At 35.3% G+C, this 14,551-nt stretch overlaps 1 protein-coding gene across 1 annotated transcript; it reads left to right on the top strand.

The window, feature by feature from the left end:
- The first annotated feature begins 4,256 nt into the window (after positions 1-4,256).
- LOC141363651 (uncharacterized) lies at positions 4,257-8,253 on the top strand. Its single transcript, XM_073866494.1, has 4 exons — positions 4,257-5,714; positions 5,886-6,041; positions 6,152-6,244; positions 7,179-8,253. Exons 1-4 carry the CDS (start codon positions 4,668-4,670, stop codon positions 7,509-7,511), a joined length of 1,629 nt encoding a protein of 542 aa, XP_073722595.1. The 5' UTR covers positions 4,257-4,667; the 3' UTR covers positions 7,512-8,253.
- Positions 8,254-14,551: the final 6,298 nt, after the last annotated feature.

The raw sequence follows: 14,551 nt of genomic DNA, 5'->3' as shown, positions 1-14,551 counted from the left end.
CTGCAGCCTCCGGAGGTCGCATATGCAGGCTGCATACGCCATCAAGCCTGATTTATTTAATTAAACTAAGCATTACATTCACAAGTCATAAGCATTTTACAACAATTTACGATTAACTAAGAATGATAGTCAACTTTATAATTGTTAACATTCTGAAATAATGTATAAATATCTAAAATATCTTTATAATGCTATATATAAATATAGCATTATATCTTTTACACCACATTATGATATGCTCCACATTTTTTGATATACATTTTCCCATTAAGTATAGGGTTGACATCAAACAGTATGTCCAAGTCTTAATCTTGATAAAATCACTTCTTCTCTTCTGCAATTTCCCTTAAAAACCTTACATTAATTGAATCTGGATATTGTAATAATATTGTATAACTCTCCCTGGGGCTCACGTGATAGCAGGATTTTGACGGAAGTAGTATATCTACTGTTTTTGGAATATTATGAATTATGACATACAACTCGCCTCAATGCTTTTCGCCTACTATAGTATGGAAGTAGGCTGTTTCGGACCTATGTTTTACAATCTGTTTCGGACATAGCCGGTAGGCCCTATGCGTGTGCGCGCGTGCTTTCGTGGTGCGTGATTGAGTGTATATACAAATGTAAGCTTATTGGCAACTTGGGTAATGATTATTTATCCATCCATCAATGTTCACCGAACTTCCATTTTATATGTGCAATGTTATTAAAGTGTACAGCTTTCATATGCTTTCTCCCGGTAGTCTAGTCTATGCGCATGCGCAAAGGCCACAAGACGCTGTTTAGAGACAACTGCAACGAAGAACTTCATCATCATTTTGTTTTGAAGAAGCGGAAGTGGAAGCACATCAAGGTATTCTGACCTAACGTTACTTACAATCATCATTGTCATCGTTTGTTCAATTGTTTCAGTATTGAAAATTAACAGTTAAGTGAAAAGGATTTATTTATCTCATTACACGAAAAGAGAACAATGCAGATATTATTATTTTATTGTCTAAATTAACATATAACCGTCATTTGACGTTACAAACATCGTCTTTTTTACAGTTCGGAAGCCAATTAGTTTGTGGTTTATCATTAATGCCATGTAAGAACCGTGCAGTTTCTGTAGTCACTTACTGATAACCTTCTGAATCTGCACGTGTTGCGCTTGTCTTGTTAACATGAAAGTGAGCAACGCGATGTATGAATTACAATGGCTTAATTAACAATTATTTTTGTTATTAGAACTTTCCTTTTTACTTTGCATATGCTTATTTTTGAGGACTCATGCAGTGGAGGTGTAAATTATGCTTATTCTCGTGTGAAAAGAGAGCTCAACTGTTAAAACACTACAGATTGAAACATGCCAGCTACACTAGAAGTACTCAGATTCCATGTCTCTACACGGATTGTCTGTGCTCTTTTAAATCATTTAATTCACTTAAGGTACATTTGTCAAAAAATCATTCACCTCAGGTATATGGTAGTCAAACCAGCCAATCTGATGACACCCCTTTAATATTTCACTGCCTGCTTTGCAGTTTTAAGGAGCCCTGCACAGAATCTATTTTTCTGTCTCATTTGCGGCATCATCTAAAAAATCGTGAAATGGTGCAGTGTCCCTACCAAAATTGCAATTTTCAGAGCAATGTTTATTCTACATTTAATGTCCATAAATGCAGAGAGCATATAACACCTGATCAGAGGCAGTTGAAATCTGACATTCTCTTATCTGTTGTTACTCCCAGTACAGATAATGTGCAACAAGAAGAGCCTTTGTGCCCTGATTTACTAAATGATAACTTGGAGGAAAATGTAACAGAAGATTTTGAAGATTTGCAGCATCAGCTCGAACACAATTTAGCCTCCCTTTTTCTAAAAATGCAGGCTATTTTACATATTTCCGATTCAGCTGCACAAGAAGTAATTCAAGAAATACATCAGATTTTACTTCAGTCAGAGCCCCTTTTTTATCATGCTATTCAGGAAATTCTTCATAAACATGGACAAACTGACTGTGATGCATTAGTAAGAGATATAGCCAATGCACTAAAAGAAAGTAACCCAATTTTGAGAATGACCAAAGCTGGCGAGCCTCTTTCCACAATAAGCAGAAGAGCATCATATTTTCAGAATGAATTTCCCATGGTCATGCCAATTGAATACAGTCTTGATTCGCAGTCAGTCTCTTATGTACCAATTCTGCAAATGTTGCAAAACATTCTAAAAAGGGATGACATTTTAAATAAAGTCATTTGTAGTGGCCGCCCAGATAATGGATACAACACTTTCAGAGATGGCAGTCACTATCAAGAAAATGACTTTTTTAAAACAGAAACCTTTCAGATTGTACTTGGTCTATATGTTGATGAATTTGAGCTTGCTAATCCCATTGGAACTTCGCGTAAAAAACACAAAATGTTTGGTCTCTACTGGGTTCTAGCCAATCTTCCCTCAAAAGATCGTTCATCACTTCAGTCAATTCAGCTAGCAATTTTATGCAGAGCTAGTACATTAAAACAATATGGCTACACAGATGTCTTGCGCCCACTTGTTCAAGACCTTGAAGCTCTTGAAAATCATGGTGTTTACATTGAAAAGTTAGGTGACTGTGTGAAAGGAACAGTGCTTTTTGTTTCCTCTGATAATCTAGGTGCTCATTCTTTGGCTGGGTTACAAGAGAGCTTCACTGTTGAGCATCCATGTCGATTCTGCTATGCCAAGAGAAGTGAAATCCAGGAAAAGGAGGTCTGTCTGGGAGCCTTTGAACTCAGATCAAAGCAGGAGCATGACAGGCAAGTGGCTAAAGTGATAAATGATAAGAGTTTAGGAAAGCAGTATGGTGTGAAAGGTGGATGTGTTTTCAGTGAAAGGTTGGAACATTTTCACACAATCGGTGGTTTTCCACCTGACGTAATGCACGACCTAATGGAGGGTGTCATCCCCATTGAAATGTCTTTGTGCATTAATAATTTGGTTGCAAGGAAATTAATTTCTCTTGAGTCTCTAAATCAAGCTATTAAGCAGTTTCCTTACAAATTCTCTGACAAAGTTGATCAGCCTCAAATCATCCCAGCCACATTTGCCTCTAGAGGCACGATTGGTGGCAATGCCCATGAAAACTGGGCATTAATAAGACTTCTGCCCCTCATGATTGGCTTTGATATCCCTGAAAATGATCAAACATGGGAAATTTTGTTGCTTTTAAAAGATATTTCAGAAATGGCAGTGGCATTGAAATTTACTGAGGATTCTCTTGATTTTCTTGATGCAAAGATTTCAGAACACAGGCATTTACTTTTGACAGTGTTCCCTGAATTCAGATTACGCCCTAAACACCACTACATTGAGCACTATGCACAGCTCATAAGAATGTATGGACCACTAAGAGATGTGTGGACAATGCGCTTTGAGGGAAAGCACAAATTCTTCAAACAAGTAATCCGTGACACCAAAAACTTCAAAAATGTTACACAAACTCTGGCTGTTAGGCATCAAAGACAGATGGCTTACTATATTGACTGCCCCTCTTTTTTCAAGCCACCAGTTCAGACAGAGAAGGTGATGGGTACTTTGATTTCCACTTTCTCTGAGAATATTCAGGAATTCCTGAGACGGACTTATGCAGTTCAAAATACTGTCCTCTCAGCATCATCTGTGAGCATTGATGGAATCAAGTACAATCCAGATATGGTTGTATCTGTTGGTACTTGTTCAGGACTGCCTGATTTCAGACAGATTTTCAAAATTCTGGTCATAAACAATGATGTTCTATTTGTGTGCAAAGAACTGACATGTTGGTACATTGAGCATCTTCGTTCTTTTGAACTGTGCAGTCATGTCCTGTCACTGTCAGTTATCAAACCCTTAGATTTAAATGACCCATTTCCTTTGCCAGCCTATACACTTAGGGGCAGAACCTATGTTACACTTAAACATTATATCCTGTGCTAAATGGATGACACAATTAAAGGCATAGTTCACTTTAAAATGAAAATTCTGTCATCATTTACTCATCCTCATGTTGTTCTAAACCTGTATGAATTTCTTTTTTCTGATGAACACAAAAGAAGATATTTTGAGAAAGATATATCTTTTTTCAGAAAAAAGAAATGTATACATGTTTAGAACAACACAATAATGAGTTAATGATGACAGAATTGTCATTTTAAAGTGAACTATCCCTTTAATGCCAAAGGGAGTTCAGAAACTCTGCAAATTGTCATTGTTTACTCTTTTTTTTTATTATTCAGGACGTAAAACGGTTAGTTTGTGTAAGATGTTCTGTACTATATAAGAATAAAGTAGTGATTGCCTTCAAGATTGAGGAGGTCATGAAAGCATAATTCACTTGTTTTAATTAGCTTTATGTTTCAAGTGTTCTGACCGTAGATTGGTGTGTTTGATGAAAAACAAATTGAAATGTAACTTTATTTTCTTAACTTTTGTCACATTCTGTGCACTGTCTTTCTAAAGGACCGCTTCATTGCACAAAGGAGATTTTGTAAAACATTTGCAATGGATTACATTGTTGTTGGTTTTTATACAAAGCTATTTATTGCTTTGAACACAAGGATTATATGGCACAAACAGCATGGTATTATTTATCAATTCTTTTGTGTACTTTTTAAATGTGTTTAAACAAGAATGGGTGGTAATTTTTCTTTCTTGAAAAAAAAATGTTTTTTTGGCAGGGTAAATACTTATCTTCAGAAAACTTACTAAGTTCTTTAACCTTTGTAGACAAACCAAATATAGAGACGAGGATCATACTCCGAGTGATTGTCAATGAAAATGATATCAGAAAAGTCACACTTCCTGAGAAACCACAGACCGTTGAGTCACTGTTGGAGCAACTTGAAGAGAAGCTGGGACTTACATACAAGTTCTCCATACAATTTGAGGATCCTGACTTTAACAATTCTCTAGTGAATCTTACTGACATTGCTGACTTGCCAGATAAGCCCACACTGAAGATTGTCTCTGTTGTGACGACACCAACACCTAGTACAGCAGAGACGACACCAACACCTAGTACAGCAGAGACGGAAATCCTTTCTGTGGCATCTGATGACCCCTCAAGTCAGAGTAAGCGAACCACATGGCCAGAACCATTTGAAATCCCAACATTTCCTGTTGACGTTGAATACAGGTTACGTCAGGGAAACTTACATTACATGCAAGATCAGACTTATCTACAAGTGTCTGGAGTGCTGAAGCACGAGATCCTACACAAACTCTCAGAGACAATATATGGTTTCAAAGCCTACCCAGACAAAGAAAATTTTGAGGAGGTTGCTGCTGCACTAATTAAAAAACATCCCTGCCTTACCCAGCCTGGCTCCTCTAAGGGGTGGAACGGGTGGTATGATAGCCTCAGGTGGAAAATGGGTAATTATCGTTCAAAACTGCGACGTGCTGGGTGTTTAGAGGTATCCGTAAATGGTGGAAAAAGAAGAGGACAACAGCTTCAGAAAAACATCAAAAGACCGAAGAGGTATGAAGTCAATTTTCTACCTGATTACCCTGATGGTGAAGATGAGTCCAGCTTGGAAACCAAAAGGAAAGAGATGGCAGGGGAAATAAAAAAACGTCGACCTAATGCTGCACTGATAGCCCAGAATATGAATTCTACGTTTGCATTACGTAGAAAAGAACTGATAGAGAACGAACCTGCTGTGAAGGATACCGTGGACAGGTGGCCAGCACTCTTTATGGAGAGTCAGGTGAGTAACTATTCTTATGTAAAATGTCTTTCAATTTTTCTATACAATTTAAAAAATAAACAGCATAAAATGTGTTTAATCACATTTGGTTAATAAACAGATTGATGTTTAATTCATACTTTGAAATTAAAGGATCATTTTTTACTAAAATGTGCCTTTTTTCATTTGTAGATTGTGGCGGAGTTTAGTCGCATATCTGGCAAAAACCTACAAACTGAATTCTTCCAAAAACTGGACGGTTTTATTCCACGCTTCATTGATATCTTCAGGACCAAAGGGGGAGATATTGGGTGTAAACTTAAGAAGATCCTGTGCCAGATTGATGATGTAAGCTCCACAGACACACCTCAGATTTTTGCTTTTGCAGGTAGACTTTGCTCTTTGTTGTGTTTGTGCTATGACTGCTATGAAATATTCCTTTTTCAATAATTTGGCAGAAATCTGACATCAGTGGCAGAAGAACAGCAGTTCTCCATGGCCTTCCACTGCTCCTTGGAGAGGACCCCACTGATTTCTACAAGACATGTTTTGTAAGTAGTTATATAATTTTCTGTTCTGGGTGTTTGTAATGCATGCAGTTTTTGAACCAAACCGCCAGGACACAAAAGCAAAGTAAAGAATAAAGAAAAAGTGAAAACTAAATGAAGAAACCAGAGGAAAACTACTGTAGAAATCATGCATTTTCTAGGTGACATAGAATGATTGAACAGAGTATTTATCCTTGTTCTGTGATGTGACTTAGACAAAAAAAATTTGTTTGGGTCTGTAATGCCTTAGAAGCTTCCTAAAACCTCTCTCAGAAAGCTCTATTAGGGTGGGGGATTTTAAACAAGTGGTTTTGCACCTATTTGGCTTCCCCTACTGGCTTAACTTGCAATCTCATTACTGATTGGCTGACTTTTCTGCCACTCAAAAAATGTAGCCAATTGGAGGGGCAGTTAGATGCCTGTGATGTCATAAGCATCAGTTTTTCAGATTGGGCTGTTTTCTGGCTGAAATTTCTAAAACAGGAATTTCTATGAGACTGAGATGTTTAGCATGTTTAGCACTTTTTGTATGTTTGTGAATGCGGGTAGACTACCATTATTCAACAAAGACAAGGTAAAAATGGTTTTTCATTCTCTGTCCCCTTTAATATTCACATTTTGTTTCACCCTCAGATTCCAGATTTTCAGGATTTTTTTTGTATGTCATATTGTTCTATCCTAACAAACCATACTTTAATCTTATTTATTTAGTTGTCAGATGATGTATAAATCTCAATTTCAGCAAATTGACCCATATGATTGCTTTTGTGGTCCAGGGTCACAAATATCAAATTAGCAGTTTCAGATTTGGTTTTGATATTTATAGCGTCAGCTTCTTTTATTTTCATTCTATTGTGCAAAGTGTTTTCGAATTTGAAGTTGTTATAAAATACATAATGTTACTTATTTTAACATTTTTGTTATATGCTGTTTTTAGGACTGTGGTGATGAGGAACACCAGGCCAGCACTTCAGTTTGCATACTGACTGTGATTCCTGAGGACTCTCAAACTGTACCTTATTCACTGCACCTTGACGCCACATCCACAGCCATAGTTTTGGAAGGCACAGTTGTATTGAATGACATAGGAAATCTTCCCCAAGCCATGTGCCTGCTCTTTGGGCTCATTTATGCTCTAAATTTAAAGTATCCTCTGCTGCTGAAGAACACTTTTGATTTCATACAAAGGGTGATTATGTCACTCGGCCACAAGTCTCTAAAACCTAAAATACAATCCCTGAAAAATCGCTTAATGCAGTACAATTTTTGAGTTTAATTTCTTTAAGAAGAACTTTGCAATATAAATTCTGTTTATAACTTTACATAAGACCTACAAAATTACTGAAATACAGTACTGAATTTTTTTTACGCAGTCTTCAGTGTGAATTGTGAAAAAAATATTTCCAGAGTGCAGAATGTGCATTTATGCTTTGAATATGCAGTTGATGATTTCATGCCTTAAGTAGGTCTTGAATTAACATTTTATGTTCATTAAGAAATAAAATAACTACTTGTGCCAACAGTCTGTGGTCTGTCTTTGTATTAACAACTTATAGGTTTGAGTTGAACCTGCTTAAGAAATTTAAGGTAATGAGTTTCCACAGATTTTTCTAGTAATTTGAACTAGCAGACAAGTTATAGTAACTGTTTAGTTTGAGTTGTCTGTACTAAGCTGAAATGAAACTGTAAGTTAGCTGAACTTATCATACTGAGTTAACTTTACTCAGGTTTTCATATAATCTCCACAAATTTTTCTAGTAATTTGAACTAGCAGATATGTTGTAGTAACTGTTTAGTTTGAGTTATCTGTACTAAGCTGAAATGAAACTAAGTTAGCTGAACTTATCATACTGAGTTAACTTTACTCAAGTTTTCATATAATCTCCACACATTTTTCTAGTTATTAGAACTAGCAGACATGTTGTAGTAACTGTTTAGTTTGAGTTGTCTGTACTAAGCTGAATAAAATCTGTAAGTTAGCTGAACTTATCATACTGAGTTAACTTTACTCAAGTTTTCATATAATCTCCACACATTTTTCTAGTTATTTGAACTAGCAGACATGTTTTAGTAACTGTTTAGTTTGAGTTGTCTGTACTAAGCTGAAATGAAATCTGTAAGTTAGCTGAACTTATCATACTGAGTTAACTTTACTCAAGTTTTCATATAATCGCCACACATTTTTCTAGTTATTTGAACTAGCAGACATGTTTTAGTAACTGTTTAGTTTGAGTTGTCTGTACTAAGCTGAAATGAAATCTGTAAGTTAGCTGAACTTATCATACTGAGTTAACTTTACTCAAGTTTTCATATAATCTCCACACATTTTTCTAGTTATTTGAACTAGCAGACATGTTTTAGTAACTGTTTAGTTTGAGTTATCTGTACTAAGCTGAAATGAAATCTGTAAGTTAGCTGAACTTCTTATACCGAGTTAACTTTACTCAGGTTTTCGTGTAATTTTTGTGTATACAGATGTTAACTGTACAAAGCTGTTTTTTGTTTTACTAACTCAAAAATGCTTACTTAATTTACTAGACAATTTTGAGGTAATCGGTTTCCACAGGTTTTCTTAGTAAACTCAACTTATTACTTTTTACAGTGTACGCGTAACAGCGAGTTTAAGAGGTAAGGAACTTGATCAACAAGACAATACCTCATTTACCTTGACACCTCCACACAATAAGACAAGATCAAATAACTGAACATTTAAAGGACAAAGCCATCGATAAGCTAAATCCAAGAGAATGGCCACTTATACAAACGTACTGTTTGAGTAAAACCAGAGAAATCTGAAGCTTGAGATGATGAAACAAACACTGAGATAATGTGTGAATCCAGACTGACAGGAATCTCATGTTTAGGAATTCAGTAATAGCTAAAACAAAGGTGCTTTATTTTACAACTGCTGCATGCAAGACTTTCATGTAATACATCTCTCAAGTAGGATTTATGTCAAACTCGGCATTTTTAGTTTTTGTTTTCCATGTACGGCAGGAATAGTTTTCCTGTAGCTCAACTGGTTAAGGTCATGGGTTCGAACTCCAGAGACCTGACATACTGACAATGAATATAATTTCTAGACTGAATGCACTGGAAGTCGCTTTGGTTTTAAAAGCATCTTTCATATGCATAAATTTAAATAAAATCACAGCTACTTTTATGTATTATTTCTTCAATTAGAGGAAAAATATATGAATTCTATTATTAGAATAAGGACTGGACTGTAAAAATATCTTTGCTGCCTTATATTTTTATCGACTTGAATTTCAACTGGATTTCAACAAGTTTTCTTTCTCTTGACTAGAGAGTACAACTTATAAAACTGATTATAAACGTTATAAAATAAGGCAGCAAAGAAACTTTTAGTTAAAATATGTGCATTGAGGAATGTCTCAGTATTTGATGCATGTGCATCCCACTTTTGCTTTATTAACAAAGAGCGAAGAAAACAAAGTGCAAAATAATTGTAAAAGCTGTGTTAAGACTTTTATCTGTTTTAAATTCTCAAATAAATTCGGTTATAAATTGCACTCCAGTATATTCTTAAAAATTAAAGTGCTACATGATTCCATATAAGAATTTTTGTCTGTAGATTCCATAAAGATCCTTTAACATCTAGATCAAGGGCCTCATTTATAAAATGCTGCATAGAAACCATCCTACATTTGATAATTCTATCAAAAATGCGTACGTGTGATTCATAAAACGAACGTACGCACAGAAAACGCATGTACCCCTTTCTTTCAGATGTGAAATTGATCAATAACAAATAATCTTGAACTTGTGCGCAGCTGAGCAGTTTCAGATTTCTGCCTTTAAATGCTGGCTAATTAATGTCATTGACATATAAAAGAGCGCTTGTCAATGTTTAAACCCTTTTCGAGCAGTAAGAATGCTTATATTTACACAAACCTGCAGCAATCTGACAAGCAAAAGTGCACCTGTTCAGACCCTGACGTGGCGCAAAGCACTTTTCCGTGTCAAAGACAGTTTTTATAAATATGGACTTTGCCGTGGATTTTTACGTTCGCACACTTTACAATTAAATCTGTGCGTACGCACGCTTTATAAATGAGGCCCCTGAGGTGTCCAAAGTTGGCCCCCAATGACCTTTAATTTGGCCTGTCATGAGATAAGGAAAAAGGATAAACATCATTGACACAGATTTGTATCATTTTTTGTTTTATTTGTACATTATATAGATGTAAATTGAAATTAAATGCAAGTAATTTAAAGTTAATATTTTTTTAATGTACATGCATACTTGAAGGTGTATAGCATGCATCTAATAGGCTAATAATGGAGAGGTCGATACAGTGGCACACAGACAAAACGAAATTTAAAAATAAAAGGCAAAATTATTTCTTTTTTACAAAATTTATCTTTGAAAAAAAAACCTGCATTAGTTATGCATAAACATAGTAATGGCTCAGCAATGTTGCCTTACAGCAAGAAGGTCCCTGGTTCGAGCCCCGGCTAGGTCAGGTGGCCTTTCTGTGTGTAGTTTGCATGCTCTCCCTGTGTCAGTGTGGGTTTACTCCGGTTTCCTCCCACAGGCCAAAAACATGCAAGTTAGGCAAGTTGGAGATGCCAAATTATCCATCCCCCAACCTGTGTCTGGATTAAATTGGGTATGAATAAATCAGTTCTTGCCAGGAATATAGCCGTAGATGCTGGAATGGTGTAAAGACTAAAGAAAGAAACAGGGTAATGTTTGCCTATTGATTTTTTAAATATTAAAAAATAAGTAATTAGAAGAATCTGGGCAACTTTAATATAATACAGCAACATTTACTTTCAGCCCATGTTCCTCAGTCAGATTTGATTGTTGGCCCTTGGTAGGAAAAAGTTTTGGCATCACTGATCAAGACGGTTCTATGTAATGGACAAAGGTTTATAAAACACTATAAAAACTATAAAAAAGTAAAAAATATATAAATTAAGATTTTAAGGACCTTTAACTAAATGATTCTTGGGGAGACCAAAATGTTTTGGGTTAAAACCTTTATTTTCTTTTTGTCTTTGCGTAGACTCTGTATGATGGCTGCTTGGGGAGGATGGGGTAAAAACTACAGATTACAGATGTCATCCAATTCTTGCAGAATGGTTGATTCCTGGAGCCAGAGTAAAAGCTTTTAGATTTAAAAGCTCAACCCTGATGAGTTCGACTTGGATTGACAGCTCAGGTTGAGTTCCTTGCGGTCGGCCCTCAGCTATGCACAAGAGCCATTTCAGCATGAAGTACTCCTGTCAATCCAAAGAGATTAACAGGTAGAAGAAATAACGTTTAGAGTCACTCACTAAACTCATTTGCGCCTGACACACAGAAAGCTAAACAAACAAACATTTAAAAAAATCATTTCACATTAATATATTTCCCCCAACACTGTAAAAAAATTCCGTAGAAATTTCAATGTTATTGCAGCTGGGTTCCCGGTAATTTACCGTAGATTTAAATTTATGTTATTTACTGGCAAGAGTTTGTTCAAAGTTAAATAAATTTCAAATATCAACAAGTTTTTCTCTTTACAGAATAAAACTATACAACAACAGCCTCATGCAAAGCATTCTGGGAACCAGAAATCATCATCAACAACAGTTATTTGCTTCAGATTTTGTTTCCCAGAATGTTTTGCTTGATGCTGTTTTTTTAGTTTTACTCCATAAAGACAAAGACTTGTAAATGTTTAATGTTCAATTAACTTTGAACAAAATGTTGCCAGTAAAAAACATAAATTGAAATCTACGGTAAGTTACCGGCAACCCAGCTGCAATTTCTACGGAATTTTTTTACAGTGAATATTTACAATCACAGAAATTTCCAAATTGATTTTTTAACTACTGCATCCCCATTTTCTTAATAATGTCTTCTTTAATGTATATGTCTTATACTGACATTTTCTTCAAAAAATCAAGTATGCTTTAAAATGTAAATTCTCAAACTTTGCAATAGAGGAGTTGTGTTTTGGTTAGGTTGACCTGTCATGATAAATCACCTGTAGACTATGAGAGATGATAGTTCCCATAGCTCTCTGGTTTTATAGTGTTTTGAATTTCTGCAGCTCTACTGTAACAGTCATGCTGTATCACACACTGTACTGTACCTTTATAAAGCCACACTGAGCTCAACAGCGACCTCTGTCGAGAGTTTGATGCCACTGCAGCCACATGATAAGAATCTGCACTTCGTATTTGAATCAAATTGTCTTTGTCATTTCAACTTACTACAGTATGTTATATTGTGATTAGTGATGGATACTTATGTAACTTAGTTTGGCAAATTAAAGTGCAGTGAAACATGCAAAATATTAAGTTGAAATGATTTGTAAAAATTTAAGACAGCAAAAATTTTAAGGGAGTGGAAATAATGCATTTATTTGTAATGCATTTAAGAAAAACCCTGCATCTTTCAGAACAAAAGTCAGTATTTAGTGTTGATCTTTCTTGGCACTCTTTTGAGGAGCACGTTCCTGCTATCATTCAAGCGTTAGGAGAGCTCACATTAAATACAAGTTGTATGTGTTTCATTTTTTTATTCTGCAAATACAATTTCCAGTATTTTCTAGTTGTATTTTAACAAAAAAACAGAGAAATAATTATACTATTGCAAAAACAACAAATCTAATGGTGGCATAACCAAAAAGATTTTTGCACTGTATTGTATAGACAAAGTCACTTGTAAGCAGACATGTACAGCTGTGAAGTTTAATACTTTTGTATTTGATCCTAAAAATATTTTACCAGTAAAAATAAACAACCGTAGCCTAAAAAACACTTGTGATTCAGAGACAGATAAACATGAATGAAGAGAGGGGGTTTACATCCTCAGGCATAACATTCTTTAATGTCTTAAACTTTGGATCCCTTTCTTCTTACTATCTCCGCTCTTCATTTATGAGTTTTAATTCAAATGTAAATGAAGCGAAATTGGGTCATTTTCAATTTCATCAGTTGAACATTTTCTAGGTAAAATAAACCCATCCAGTTAGGTCCATGACTTAAACAATTCATAATTTCTTAGAGCGTGTGTTAAATTTTTATTTAAGAATTTTTATGGTAAATAAAATCCAGAGGGAGTTAAAACATTTCAAAGAAGCAAAGCCTAGAAACGCAAAATTAGACCACATCATTAAAATCCTCTTCAAAGTAAAGGTGATGGGATGAAGTTGTTTCACATGATTAATCTCAGTTGGGATGATTGGCATATTTTCGGCGTTCACCAGTGGCCCCTATAGATCTCTGAGGGCCCGTGTGGGTCTGGAATGTCTCTCTATTCCTCCATCACTCCTCAGATTACAGCGTTCATAGATCAAGCTGACAGTGCAGAATGGCTGCAATGAGTTTGTCTTGAGACTGCAGGACCTGACAGAGCTGCCCGATGCATGCCGGTCACAGTCTATACCCACTTCTCTATGACAAATGCATGTTAAAGATGCATCATCTGTCTTATGCAGAAGTTTCTAAACCATCAAGAGTCTCATACAGTTCTTCTTATGTTTGTTTATTTCTGTAAACAACCATCTACTTTTTAACAAGATTCAAAGAAATATCAAAACATAGTGTTAGTTTTATTTAACTGCTTTAACTCTGTGTAAATAAACTGTCACATTAGAGCAACTTTGCTTTTGTCAACGTTTCTGAAGCTCATTGTGTTAGCAATGCAGAGGTCATTCCAGGGATCACACAAAGCGGTGCTTTTTCACAGGGATGATAACTTTTTAAATTTTATGTATCTTTAGGGTACCAATGTGTACTTTTTGAAAAGGTACCACCCCAGTGACAACTTTTGTACCTTCTAGTACCTTTTTTCTGAGAGTGTGTTTTATAAAATGTTTAACTTGAATAAATGTTTAAAAAAATTGTCTTGCAAATGCATAAAATGTCATAATAATTAGCGTGCATTCAATCTATTGGCTGCATCCCAGATTTATTACAAAGTCACTGTGCAGGTTGTATTACATTAAATCATAACACAATTCAGTGCAAATATGACATGTCTATATAGAAAACCTTTGTCTTAAATGCATAGATGTCATATACACTGGGGATGCTGGGGACATGTCCCCACCACTTTTTGAAAACATTTGGTTAAAATGTTCTGAGAAATCAAGCGAACCAAGAAATATTAAAGATATATTTGAACAAAATAAAACATGCAATGCAGTTTAAAACAATGTACATTGTCCAAAAAAAGTTACTTAAACAAAATATACTATAACTGATTCTAAAATGACCCAAAAACATTCTTGACACAGTTTCATCTTGTCCAAGTTATACATTCTCTCTCTGTGAACATGACAAACAGCC

The sequence above is a fragment of the Misgurnus anguillicaudatus genome, chromosome 4, assembly GCF_027580225.2.
Source record: "Misgurnus anguillicaudatus chromosome 4, ASM2758022v2, whole genome shotgun sequence".
Taxonomy (NCBI): Eukaryota; Metazoa; Chordata; class Actinopteri; order Cypriniformes; family Cobitidae; genus Misgurnus; species Misgurnus anguillicaudatus.
The sequence above is the reverse complement of the archived record's forward strand: the minus strand, read 5'-3'. Positions and strand labels throughout refer to the sequence as shown.